Source organism: Typha latifolia, chromosome 1 (genome assembly GCF_019914945.1).
Source record: "Typha latifolia isolate L0001 chromosome 1, TyphaL0001v2, whole genome shotgun sequence".
NCBI lineage: Eukaryota > Viridiplantae > Streptophyta > Magnoliopsida > Poales > Typhaceae > Typha > Typha latifolia.
In genome coordinates this window covers 18,303,673-18,317,596 of record NC_133086.1, presented here as the reverse complement: position 1 = coordinate 18,317,596, position 13,924 = coordinate 18,303,673, and the positions used below count along the sequence as shown (strand labels likewise).

At 43.1% G+C, this 13,924-nt stretch overlaps 2 protein-coding genes and 1 pseudogene across 2 annotated transcripts; 2 read left to right on the top strand and 1 right to left on the bottom strand.

Annotated features, from left to right (window-relative positions):
• Positions 1 to 1,604: 1,604 nt before the first annotated feature.
• Positions 1,605 to 6,599, top strand: LOC140783777 (probable beta-1,4-xylosyltransferase IRX14). Its single transcript, XM_073130820.1, has 4 exons — positions 1,605 to 2,641; positions 2,725 to 3,273; positions 5,885 to 6,094; positions 6,188 to 6,599. The coding sequence occupies exons 1-3, from the start codon at positions 1,866 to 1,868 to the stop codon at positions 6,078 to 6,080; spliced, it is 1,521 nt and encodes a 506-aa protein (XP_072986921.1). The 5' UTR covers positions 1,605 to 1,865; the 3' UTR covers positions 6,081 to 6,094; positions 6,188 to 6,599.
• A 1,239-nt stretch (positions 6,600 to 7,838) lies between these two features.
• LOC140794652 (oryzain alpha chain-like) lies at positions 7,839 to 10,728 on the top strand (annotated as a pseudogene).
• A 1,204-nt stretch (positions 10,729 to 11,932) lies between these two features.
• Positions 11,933 to 13,924, bottom strand: LOC140787401 (UPF0481 protein At3g47200-like). The gene has a single exon (XM_073136301.1). The coding sequence runs from the start codon at positions 13,646 to 13,648 to the stop codon at positions 12,089 to 12,091; it is 1,560 nt and encodes a 519-aa protein (XP_072992402.1). The 5' UTR covers positions 13,649 to 13,924; the 3' UTR covers positions 11,933 to 12,088.

The window sequence follows — 13,924 nt, the reverse complement described above, 5'->3', positions numbered from 1 at the left end:
ATCCTAATTTTATAATTTTATTAAATTAATAATAGATGTGAGCCAAATCACGGAGCTTTTGTAATTAAGAATATTTTAATTTTTTGCGTATAATAAAAATATATTTATACATTTAAATTTTATTTACTAAATGTAATTAAACTTTAGTTTTTCTTTCCTTTCTGAGATTCTATCCCCATAAGCTAACAAACCCTACAGGGAATATTCCCTTGTACCCTTAAAGAAGGAAGTTTGTGGAGAAATTAGACAAAGAGAAAAAAGGCAATTAGAAAAAGAAGTCCAGAGTGACAGATCCCAAGCAGCTAACATCTATGTGACACTTTTCCTGTTTAATTGAAGGCCACCATAAGTATAAGTATGCCTTTCTCTATAACCTTATCAAAAATGAATCTACCTAGTTTTTGACATCACTCTTATCAATGGATTTCTCATACTAAGTTATAGATTAGAACATCTCATCTTTCAATTCAATTCCAATGTAGGTTTCAACCTTACTGAACTTAGCTTTATAAATCCTCCTCCTACTTCATTGCTCACATTGACCTCATGTCCCAAATTATTATCTTCCATATGTCTATTGAACTTCCCCATGAGGGCATGTACAGATTGGCTGTCTTATTCTTAAACTAAAACAAAAGTAAAGACAAAGAAAAGAGAAGGAAAAAAAGAAAAAAAGAAAAACTAGTAGTATCATCATAGCTATAAGAGAGGACCAGAATGAAAGGAAAATTTTGGTGAAGAGTAACCACAAAGTTGGGGCCATGTTTACATCTACTAACATCACTATTTATCATTAAATTTTTTTTGAAAATGTGGTTATTTTGAATGATTAAAGCAAATACTTTAATACCTCTCTAGAAACTCTAATCATAATTTAATAAATATAATAACTAGTGAGAACCTAATAGCTCTTAATATTCAACCAAAGGACATATTAATCTACTTCACCATTAAGTAACTTTTTAATATTATAATTGCGCCCTTAAGTAACTTAATGATAGCTAGGATCTCTCTTTTTCTTTGTTAAAAAGAGAAAATTGATTGGTAGGAGGAAGAGCAGGAAAAAGGACCTCTTAAAATTAATGTGGATGATTAATATTTCCCATGTTATTGGTATTTACTTCCTCATTTAAAAGATTAATAGTATTATTATTATTATTATTATTATACGAAGTTGACTTAATTTCCAATGTAGAAGTTTCTGTCTGGTCTCTGCCAACTGCTAGCAACGTTCCAAACGTTCGACGCGGACCGACGACCCAACAGCTCGCTCCAGCTCTTCAACGACTCGTCAAAAACAATTTAAGCTAAAATTTACATTCCAAACCCTACATCTTGAACATTTTTCTTTTTTTGCATTTATAGCCTCTCATGTTTCTCGAGATAGAGTATAGAATATTCCTTCCTTGATACTTGTTGTTAACAAAATTAATCTAATGTATATTTTTTTTTAAGAATAGAATAGAAAGAAATATAGGAGGTGAAATGTAAATTTTCGGAACAGATTACAGTTAAGTCCCCAAACAGGGACACACGTCCGGATACAGTGCGCTCTGTTCTCACCGATCACCAAATCCACGACCTGTCTGTCTCCCTTTGATCCAAAGCAATCCCCTCAAAGCTTAAAACTTAAACTACACTTCACCATTTCCTTTCTCTCTTCCTTCTACCTAACCATTTCCTTTTTCCACCCTCCTCTATTATTAATCTCACCAAATAAAATTAAATAATGCCAAGCCACCTTCCTTCTCATTCCTCACCTGCTCTATTTTTTTTTTTTACTTCTCCTCTCCTCTCCTCCCCTGAGAGATAGTATAGTTGACGAGGAAGAGGAGGAGAAGAAAGAAGAAAGAAGAAGGAAAAGGATGAAATTATCGTTGCTTCAAACCAACAACAACCGCCGGGGAGCCGGATACCGTCCGGCCGCAGCCGGGGCGGAGGTCGGGGGCGGCGGGGGAGGAGTCGGCGCGGAGGGATCGTTGAAGTCGTCGATGTCGGCGTTCTGGCTCCTCCTACACGGGCTGTGCTGCGTCATCAGCCTCGTCCTCGGCTTCCGCTTCTCCCGCCTCGTCTTCTTCCTCCTCTTCTCCCCCGCCAATCTCCATCCATCCGCCCCCGTCTTCCGCGCCATCGCCACGAGGACCACCAAGACGACCACCACCACCACCACCACTGCAACCCTGACCGTTTCCTTCCCCTCTTCTCACCCCCCTCCCGTGGTCTCCAACGCGACGGCCTCCCAGAGCCACGTCGTCGTCGGCCGGCACGGCATCCGCATCCGCCCCTGGCCGCACCCCGATCCGGCCGAGGTCCTGCGCGCCCACCGCATTATCGAGCGCGTCCAGAGCGAGCAGCGCCTTCTGTACGGCGTCCAGAACCCGCGCCCCGTCCTCGTCGTCACCCCGACCTACGCCCGCACCTTCCAGGCTCTCCACCTCACCGGCCTCGCCCACACCCTCCGCCTCGTCCCCTACCCCGTCACATGGATCGTCGTCGAAGCCGGCGGCCTCTCCAACGAGACCGCCGCCCTCCTCTCGCGATCTCGTGTCCCGTTCCTCCACATCCCCTTTGTTGAATCCATGCCCGCCGAGTGGTCCGATCGCCACTTGACGGAGGCTCGGATGCGGCTCCGTGCTCTCAGGTAATTTATTCTTACAATCGTTGATCGTTTGGATTCCTTTGATGCCAGATCTGATAGTTGTTTGAATTGGTTTGCTACAATAGAGTGATCAGGGAGAGAAGAATGGATGGTCTAGTTGTTTTTGCCGATGACAGCAATATGCATAGCATGGAGTTGTTTGATGAGATCCAGAAGGTGAAGTGGATGGGGGCGGCGTCCGTCGGAATTCTTGCACATTCTGGTAAACCCAACGATAGGCAATTGAGTGAGGAAGAGAAGCAGAATTTTCCAGTTCCCGTGCAAGGCCCTGCTTGCAACTCCTCCGGCCAGCTCGCCGGGTGGCATACCTTCAATTCCCTGCCTTATGCAGAGAAAAGTGCGACTTTAGTTGGGGATGGAGCGACTGTGCTGCCCAGGAAGCTGGAGTGGGCGGGGTTTGTTCTGAATTCAAGATTGTTGTGGAAGGAAGCTGAGGGTAAGCCTGAGTGGGTTCGGGATCTCGATGCAGTGGGGGAAAACGGAGAGGAGATCGAGAGCCCACTTGTTTTGTTGAACGATGCATCCTTCGTTGAGCCGTTGGGGAATTGTGGGAAGAAGGTGATGCTGTGGTGGCTCCGTGTGGAAGCCCGTGCTGATAGCAAGTTCCCATCAGGGTTAGTTTTTTTTCAAACCTTTTATTTTGATATCTTTGATTGCTTATGATATCCTCTGCTGAAAGATTAGGGCTGATTTGCAATTCAATTCTTGCGGTCTCTTTATTTTAGTTGCAAAGCTTATACTGACTGGGATGTGTGATAGTTTCATTATATCAGCGACATCAATTGCTTTTCAGTGAGTATTCTTAAATAAATTGGCTTAAATATGATATTAATTGTCGTGATATCTCGAATTATCTAAGGAAATTTTTTTTTTTACTTGTGCCATTGAAGGTTCAAAGCTATTGGTGCGGTAGGTTGAGTGAGTCGTGAATCAATAGTCCCATATGATTAGGTTGGTGGACTGTTAGGTCCAATTGATTTTCCTAATATCCATCGATAATGTTAGCAACAGAGTTGGAGCCATGGAATTGTAAATTTTGGTGCCTCTTGATATATGATTAGAAGTAGGTCGCACTTGGGCCAAAGCTAGTATAGCTTATGTGAAAAATGTCAGATTAGTTCCACTCAAGTCTGAAATGATTACCTATAAAGCACAGGTTCTTCTGTACTCTACTTTATCAAGTATCGAATTGTACACATTTCTTATTAGATACTTAAGAAATACTTCTCTTTTCATATCTAAGTTTGGGATAAAAAAGAAAATGCAGGTACACCTTGGATACACCTAGGGCCCTTACTTAATCCTCTTGAGAATCCAAAGATAATTCAGATTAAATATTTCCTGTTGGATAGAGAAGCTTCTAGTAGTAAACCATAACCTTAGATGCTATTAATGGGATGGGACTTAGTCTATGAAATTGGAAAATGCCCATAAAAGAATTTTATGCCACAATATTTTCCCGGTTACAATCCCTAACACCAGTGGCCCCTGCTTACTGACAGTGCTGCTGCTTTTATCACAACTGCTGTCTCTGCCCATTAAACCCTAGCGTAATAGACAATTAAGAAGAAAAAGGAACCATCATTGTATTGAATTGCGTCCTTTTGTCCCATCCTCTCTGCTACTCTGGCAGAGCAGTGGTTCCTAGGCAAGCAATGGCAGCTGCAGGAAGCATAGCCTGCTCTACCTCTTGCCCTCTTCCCTTCTTCGTTAGCTCGTCTAGTATTGAAGGCCGGTGGCAAATTAAGAGTGCATTTGTTTTGTCTAACACCAATAGTTTGTCAGCAAACTTCATGCTGAAAGCACTACACTCCCTGCATATGCATTTGCGTGTATATGTTCACAGAGATTGAAGTGCTCATTCCAATGAATGAGAAAGGAAATTTTTCAGGAAAATAAATTCTGGATTTCCAGCATATGATGAACTGCTTGTCTTCAGATGGAATGGATCAAGGTGGAAGAGGGAGGGTAGTCTATGGGTTGTTATGGTTGGGCTTTTGTGCTTATGAGGGGCTGAATCTGGGACATCTAATTAAAATGGAGGCACATGTTTTTTATTTTTATTGCAATATAGATGCACATCATATATTTCATCATGTGTAGGATTAATTTTGTGATCCCGTCTCCTTTCGGATGTTCAAACTTATAGGCCTAAAGTATACACCATCATATGTGTAGGATTAATTCTCCCAAATTTAGGAAGTTATTATACATTTATACCTATCTTTGCATGAAATGGTGGTGTATACTTTCTGTAATTGTTCTACTGGAGTAAATTGCCCTTTGTAAGTACTAATAACCCCCAGTTTGTAGCAGTTGAATATCTTTTTATTAGAAAAAAAGTTGTGGTTTTGCTGTCCTTTGACTCTATAGTATGGAAGCTGGGTTCACCGAACCTAGACCCGAAATCCTTTGTTAGGAAATAAATTGTTAGTATGATACCGTATCTTGCAGTAAAATAGTCTCTAGCATGCCTTTTTTGTGCAGCTATTTCTTCTCACTTTGTCTTATATTTTGATAGCAAGGACATTTCATAAGTTTCCTTGTAGCATGCTGTCGTGTGTCAAATTTAGAACATTTTCATTGATTATTCATTTGGAGGGAAGTTCTGTACTAATTTTAATGCGCCAATTTTACACAATAAGAAGTGATATCTCCATATCACATCGTTGTTGGTTTCATGGTGAAAGGCTAGGAGCCTAGGAGGACTTGCATTTGGAGAAAGCTCCTTAATTATTTGCATAATAAAGCTACTTAATAGTCAACAAATTTTCACACCACCCCTATAGAAGTCTCCACAGTATATATATCTTTATTCACACCCTTTGTCTGTGTCATGCTAACTGTATATAGTTATGCTGGAATCATGATTGACTGGCTATACTCTATATTGCTTAAATTGTTCTCTTTTATTAACTCAATTAGAGTAGTAGTGTGCTCTATTGAAACCTGCCCTTTCCCCTTTGTCTAGAGTATCATTTAAAAGAATCTTTGAACTTCCTTTCTGCCTGCCAAGTTGTTTAGTAGTACTTGTTTAATTAAATTGGTCCCTTTAGGGGTTGATGTCTGGTTAATGATCAATCATAAGGATTTGTTTGATGCTTATTTTTGTGCTTTAATAAGATTTGTATTGACAAAAAATTGCTGTCGTGTTTATCGCAGTTCATTTTAGTCATATTTTGGTTAATATTATCAAGTACTTAATTTGCGATTGATTCATTGCAGATGGATAATTGATCCTCCTCTGGAAATTATTGTTCCTGCCAAGCGCACTCCATGGCCTGATATGCCTTCTGATCTTCAATCCGAGTTAGAGAATACCAAGCAAGAACATGAGGAGAGGAGGTTTTCAAGAACAAGCAGATCGAGATCTAGGAGCTCTAGAAGGAAGGGCGGCGACACACAAAGGCAAGACAAGTGACGCAGCACGCACAGGTCCTTACCGACACCACCATTTAGGCGCTACTGTCCCATTAATTTTTGTTGGTCCTTTGCTTGACACAAACTTTGTTCTGCTTGTTCTATCAGGAACTTTCATACTTGGATGGCTTTGCAGGAAGATTAATAAACAGGCTCCTGGATTTCAGCACTCGAACACCTCTTCGTTCTTTTCCTAGCAGCTGCTTGAAGCAAGATATAAGCATTGTGCCAGCATGACAAATTTTCTCTGGAGGAGTCTAGATAGACACCATACATACTTAAATGTTATAGATCTATCCACAAGGTTTTGTTGATTCCACCCGTTACTTAATTTGTCGTGTAGCTCCGTTGAGTTTTTATGTGTACTTCAAAATAGGACGACTTCCAGTAACAGTGAAAATTTATAATTTAATATTGGTTGTATAGCAAATTCAATTGTAGAAAAAAAAAAACTGCTGCCATTTTCTGCTATTCGGTTTGTAGTGGGAGTTACCAATTTTAAATAATTTTTTCCCCTCAATTCTTGAACTGTTTATTCTTCGCACCTAGTAAATTTCGCGACTGTGATGTTTGTTAAAATGCTATTTGGTACAACGATCAAATGGCAGCTTTGTGCCATGCCCCTTAACTCTGCGATTTGGAATGAAGTCGTCTGAAAATTATAATATCTAACTAAGACCTCCTTTTCTATAATTCTAGAGTAAATTTTTAGTTCCTCTCTTTTGATCCTAGATTGTTGATAGAAGATTAAAAGAATAGATTTGACTTTTATTTCATTCTTTGAAAATAAGAGATTCGTCTAACAAACACGCGGGCCTTGTACACCACTATACATCACAATCGTGGTATACAACTATACATCACACGATTGCGGACAAAGTCCAGCTAGCTTTCTCTATTTTGATATGCATGACACGCGTAATAGTCATTTCTCAACGCAATGTAACATCAATCCCAGCTGTTTTAGTAACTCATTTCTAGTATTTAACCCAAGTACACGCATCCCATTTCCCTCAAAGTTTTCAACCATCTTTGTAGATAAAAGCAACAAGTACGTAATAAATAACTTGGAATAAGATGGTTAATTATTGTTCGACGTAGACAAGAAGACCACCTTTGGTAGATTTTTTTTAGAGAAAGCCTGTAGGCATTTATTCATTCAATACAGATGCACAACATGAGTGGAAACCTAGGGCAACAATCATTTTAACAGAAGCCTCGTAATTTATAACAGAGAACAATAGCACAGAGAAAATAATAAGGTAACAAACCTAAGAGCAAAAATAAATACAACAAAAAGCATAGCTCTAAAGTATTTATAAGAACAGAGTGTCTAACATTGTCTTGGGACTCCGTCGCGATCTGATAGTCAAAGACATAGTCCTACAAACTTTTGAAAGACTAAGAGAATATAATCCCCAACTTATAAATCCAGTGATGTTGCGGTGGCAAGTGGATCTGATATGGTGACAGACTAAGCCTCGAATCCAGTGATGGAGCGACAAGATCCGAATGAGAGGCGAACATGAAAGAGTGGTGCAATAAGAATTCGGCTCAAATGATAAAGGTGAGGATGGGGGAGTACATTGCGGCAAGGCTTGGGTAATGAAGGTAGGAGATGGATGTCTCAATTAGACAGAGATCTAACAAGGATCGATGACAAGGCTCGGAGGAGGAAGGAGCAGGGGAGTGATAGCAGACCGCGGATCTAGCATGGATAGAGAGTGAGCTCGAAGGAGGAGGAAGGTCTGAGGGAGTGATGGCGAAGCTCGAAACCAACAGGGGAGTGGCGATGAAGCTTGGATCTGGTGGGGAGGCGATAGTAAGCCACGAATCAAGACAAAAACTATGGAGAAGATAGAGAGTGAAAACTACCGTGAGAAAGGAAAAGAAGTGAGAAGGAAAAGAGGAGCTAAAAGAAGAAGAGGAAGAAAACTATTGGAATAGGAGAAAAACATATCCCCTCCACCTAGCCCCTAGGTTAGGGGAAAGAAGAGGAGGCACAGCCACCACAGATTGCAGTCGCAAGAAAATTCTCAACTCACTCAATAGAGGGGAGGAGAAACCGAAATCCTAATGGAAAAAAAAAACATTTATTACAGTTACAAATATAGTAAATCAAATCCAAAGAAAATTTATATTGCCATTAGAATTTCACGTTAAAGTTACCATTTATATGGATGTGGACAGCGCAAGGACATTGAATGGTAATCTATCGGATTGTTACCAGCCCGACAACAAGCTTCTTATAATAAGAAGAGTATCGCAATCATTTCCCAACATATCTCACAGCGTACGTGTCCCAAACTCCCAACAGGTTGTTAGTTGGGTACCGTACCACCTCCATTTCATTGGAATGGTCGGTAACTAATTAGACTACATTTTCCCCTTTTTTTTGTTTTTGAAATAGATGACATTTTCTCTTTTACTACCCCTGCCAAAAATGTAAACGTACCAATTAAATTTGCCACCCACGAAATAAGCTGAATAAAGATCATGCTATTCTGAGCTCAAACCATGTAATGTAGTCAGTCGAAGTTGAAAATATATATACGCCTACGTGCGGTAGGCATATTTGTAAGGCTAGATATGGAGATGTATTAGTTTTAAGTTCAAGCGACTAAATAAAATAATAAGAATGGCCATGAAACTATCTATCTTAAGTAAAATAAAAGGACAAAAGTGTATATATGTATATATAATGCTAAGTTTGCTCATAACCTATTGCTCTAAAAAATAAATGAGCTCTTCCTCCCTATCCTCAAATTCCACATGTTGATTGAAGAATACAACCATTGAAAAAAGCTAGCTCTGCTAGGGTTTTCTTAGCCGGAGAGTTCCTTGTGTTTCAATGAGATTTCTTTCCCTCCTTGGCTTGGGTTGGGTGAAGCCGAGATATCAGCTTCACTGGGGTCCTCTCCTCCTCCCCCACCCTTAACCATCCTAAGAGTTGTAGCTATTCCAATGGGGGCTTCTGCTTGCTGTGGTGGAATCGGAAGCAGAACAAACTACGTCGGGCTCATGCACGCAAGTGGCTCGTCGTAATGGACCTGCCAACGTACATGGAGGATCGGTCGAGGAGATCAAGAACTATCCCTCTTCATAACCTCATCATGATCATGCTTGGAATATAAAGAGTGGGTGGATTATCGAGAAATAAGTCCAATCATACGCTTGGATATATAACTAAGCTAACATGCACTCTCAAGAAATAAGACGTCCAAATCATACGCACATACTGTTTTGATGAAAAATCGAGGTAGCGGTGACCTAAAATCTACTAGATATGAGAATGGAAAAGTGGGTGCATCATATATATTGAATTCTGTCTCTTCATGACAACCAATGAGAAATCGCCGCCGTTCCTACATGAAGATCGAGCTAGGATACAAACCCGGTCGCCGATTCTACATGTGCTTGTCCCGGCGATCTTGGGGCTGTCAAAGAAAGCACGGCTCGTTTAGAGCTCGAGCCGAACTGAAATTTTGAGCTCAAAAGTATAATCAAGCCGAGCCGAGCCAGCACCGGAGGTCGTGAGCTACGGGGAGAGGAGCGAGAAGGAGATGAGGCGACTCTACCGCCCGTGGATGGCGAAGCATCGGAAGTCGTACAATGCGCGACCTCAGCGAGGAGGACAGGATGTTCGAGGTGTTCAAAGACAACCTCCGGTACATCGACCAGCACAACGCGGCGGCCGACGGCAGGGTCCACGGCTTCCGGGTCGGACTCAACCGATTCGCCGATATCACCAACGACGAGTACCGGTCGACTCACCTCGGTCTCCGCGCCGGGGCGAATCGGACGAGAGTCGAGACGGAGGCGAGCGATCGGTACCTTTATCGGGTCGGTGATCAGCTGCCGGATTCGGTCGATTGGAGGGACGCAGGGTCGATTGGTCGACTGCAACAAAGGCGAAAACGCCGGCTGCAGTGGAGGTAACATGGATTATGCCTTTGAATTCATCATACGCAATGGTGGCATCGACACCGAGGAGAACTACCCATACAAAAGGTCTAAATGGGAGATGTGATACAAACAAAGTATTCCCTAAGTTCATCTTCTTACTCCACATCACTTTGATGGGCAGTTGAATGAGAGGGTTGTTTCGATTGATCGCTACGAGTACGTTCCAACAAATAACGAGAAAGCTCTGCAGAAGGCAGTTGCCAATCAACTTGTTTCTGTCGCCATTGAAGCTAGTGGAATGGCATTCCAGCATTATCAATCGGTGAGGTTCTACTGGTACTTTCATACAATGATAATTCTAGGTATCTGAGTACCTTTCGAGGAAAGCCTTGTTCTTTGGACGATCTATCGTTCACTCTGTAGGAACTCCATGATCATTACCGGAGAGGTCACTATAGTTACTAAAATTGAATTAGCACCACTGAGATTCACATAAGAATTATATTCCAGGGGACCGATCTGGACCACGGTGTCACCGCAGTCGGATATGGCACTGAGAGGGGCAACAACTACTGGATCGTCAAGAACTCATGGGGTGATCAGTGGGGGAGAGAAAGGGTAGATGAGGATGGAACGCAACACCCGTTCAGCTACCGGCAAATGTGGAATCGCGGTGGGAGTACGACGACTACTCTTCTTGCCCTTTAAGACCCGTTCAGCTACCGGCAAATGTACCCCGTTAAGACCGGGATGAACCTTCCCCTGCGAGCCCCCCAACATCTGTGACGACTACTCTTCTTGCCGAGGTACGACGACTTGCTGCTGCCCTCATGACTACCCCGTCTGCAACATCGAGTAAGGAACATGCCTGATGGTAATTCCAGAACTATGTGAAGATAAAATCTTATATTGTTTAGTTCTGATTCAAACATATCATTTACCCCTTTTTTTCTCTTCACTCCGAGAGGCTTATAATTAGTTCTTATTATATGTTTAACAGAGCAAGAACAACCCACTAGGAGTGACGTCTCTCAGGCGCATTCCTGCTAGGTCCTTCTCAGGTAATAATGGTGATCAAGCGAGGAGGAGCAGTGCATGAGAAAGTGCAGTAGATCTCACTTTGTTATTTTTAATAAATGTTTGATCCTGTTCATTTCTCTAGGTTCCAAAATTGACCGGCTAACAGGGCAGTTTGCATCACCTCGTTTCCGAGGTCATGTAAGTGTTAGCTCAATTGAATTGCTTTCAGCTATACAATATCCCATGCTTTCCAGAGTGTTTGTCATCTATTTATTTCTTCATAGGTGTCATTGCCTTCCCTTAATCCTTATTCCAAGTATTGTTTGATTTGGGCATTGAGATTTGAAACAGAATATCTCATACCTATGTGACAAATAAGATAGATAAGAATTATTCCACATATTCTGAAATTTCTCTTATATATCATAATTGTAAATTTTTCAACATTAAAGAATGTCTGCACATTCAAAAAAGATTCAGAATTCCTTCCTTTCCATCTTTACCTCACCAGAGGAATTTGTCATCAAATTCATATCAAATTTCGAAATATATAAATTGTCCTCTTTACCAAATTGAACAACAACACATTCTTCAATCCAAGGATTAATTACATTTTAACCTATGAATTATATTTTCTATAAGAAAAGAAAAAAGTCCACACATATAATCCCTAATTATGTAATGTACCTCAGGGCATTTCTGTCCATCTACTAAGTTTTTTTTGCTGGTCATCAAAGAAATAAATAAAGTTAGTCAAATTTTAAAACTATTTCTATCCAAATCTCTAATAAAATATTGAGAGAACCTAGTGTAACGACCCTTTTTTTTTTATAGAGATGGTAAAAGTGATAAAAAATAATAATTAAAGAGATCAAGATGTAATTAACGCCCAATAGAATAACTTCATCAGAGAAAGCAAAACCAATCAAAATAAGTATTCCTACCCGCTGCCTATTAATTTAGTAACCAATCTCTTAAAAAAAATTTAGTAACTAATCGTGATTTGTCCATGTTTAAGATATTAATAAATAATTTAAAAAAAAAAATGTCTCCAGACAATCTTTTGGCTCCTCCTCCTCCTCCTCACTGCGGCGGCCTGTAATAGGCATAAACACTGAAGTAGCTCTGCACCAAAGTGAGCAGCAGCAAGACAACGGCAGCAACGAGCGAGATAATCGCCCAGGGATTACTAAAATAGTTATGCTTCAGACTCGCCTTCCACGTATTCCACCTGTAGTTATAATGCTTATTCACCTGCTCGGATAACCCCGATAAGTAACTGTCGTTGATATCGAATACCACTTCTTGGCAAAGCCTGTTGAATAAATCTGCGACCTCATCGTCATTCCCCAACCAATGCTCGATAATGCCCCGATAGTGGAGATATCTGACATCCTCCTCGGAGTTGATCAAGTTATCCATGAAGATGACATAGGAGGTGATGTTATTGGTGCTATCCATGTGGCACTGCTCGAAGGCGATTAGGTTGAGGAATAAGGATTTGGTTCCGTCGTGGATAAGGATTCTAGGGATTTGGAGGACGCCGTCCTCGAACTTGATGTCCCAGAAGCGGTCGGTCCTGCGCCGGCGGCATCGGATCCCGGCTTCGCGGAGCTCCGAGACGCAGTGGATGAGCTGCTGCCGGCGCTTGTCGGCGACGCGGCGGTTGTGGGACCAGCGTTTGAGCCAGAGCCGCGGCGGTGTGGGCTGGGGACCGGGGCCGTTGCGGAGGAGGCTGTGGCGGAAAACTTCGAGGCAGTGGAGGCCGGATTCAGGTAGAGGGTTGAAGGGGGCAGATCGGGCGGAGGACTCGATCCGGGTCCGATCGGTGTTGCCGAGCGGCTCGTCGGTGGGGGTGAGCGGGTCGAAGAACCGGACGGCGAGGTCGGCGACGAGGCCGGTCTGGTCGGGGTGGCCGATCTGAATGCCGAGGAGGCGGTCGAGGAGGAAGAGTGGGATCTGGTTCTCGAGCATGATCATGTCACGCTGGACGGCATGCATCGCGCCGCGCATGGCGAAGACGGGGTCGTGGCGGGAGTAGCCGAGCTTGTCGAAACCCTCGCCGGCGGCGCCGCGGAAGAGCTCCAGGACGAAGGTGCCGTCGAGAAGGAGGCAGAGGACCAGCTCGTTGCTAGGGAGGTGGATACGGTCCTCGTAGCAGGAGCGAACGCGGTCCTCCAGGAGGCTGACGGCGTCCAGGTAGAGGGAGATGGGGTGTTGGGTGCGGCGGAGGACGTGGTGGAGGGCGCGCCACTTGTGCGGCTCCATCTCGCGGAGGCGGCGCTTGCCGTGGTGGAAGGGTCCGAGGGAGACCACCTGGGGGACGTAGGACTTCTCGTCGCCCTCGCGGAGGGATTTGGGCACGCGATAAATCGAGTGCTTCGCCCAGGGGCAGGAGGACTCGTCTTGGCAAGCTTGGTCGAGCTTCTCCTGGATCGAAACCACCCATTCGTCCGGCTCCCCAGATTGGGATTGGGGTTGGGATTTGGTGGTGGATTCCTCTATGCCCTGGGTGATGAGAAGAGGTGGTGGGGGTTGGGGAGTGGAGGGTTGGGATTTGGGGAGGTTGGCATCGACGGTCTCTTTGAGCTTGAGGGTGATGAGGTACCAGCTGAGGAGCTCCTTGTTGAAGACGGCGACCATTTCGACGAATTCAATTCCCTGCTTGCTTGGGATCGAGGAGGATGGCGTATCGGATTAATGGATATAAGAGTGGGGGAATGATGGGATCATGGCGTGATGATGGACGAGTTGTCCATTGCATGATGGGGTACAGGGGGAAGTTGAATAATGACGGATAACCCTTTGAGAATGGTTGGTAAGTGCGTGGAGTCTTCCTCTTCACCACTGGGCTACTCTGCATTCCTTTGGGAAGATTCCTAGCCCTGATACTCTTGCTTCACGGTTAACATTTCGTCG

Excerpts from the sequence above, each read along its gene's own strand:
- LOC140787401 (XM_073136301.1), bottom strand. The coding sequence starts at position 13,648 with ATGGTCGCCGTCTTCAACAAGGAGCTCCTCAGCTGGTACCTCATCACC.
- LOC140783777 (XM_073130820.1), top strand. The coding sequence starts at position 1,866 with ATGAAATTATCGTTGCTTCAAACCAACAACAACCGCCGGGGAGCCGGA. Across the intron at positions 2,642-2,724 it reads ATGCGGCTCCGTGCTCTCAG|AGTGATCAGGGAGAGAAGAA; the intron begins GTAATTTATTCT and ends TTGCTACAATAG. Across the intron at positions 3,274-5,884 it reads GATAGCAAGTTCCCATCAGG|ATGGATAATTGATCCTCCTC; the intron begins GTTAGTTTTTTT and ends GATTCATTGCAG.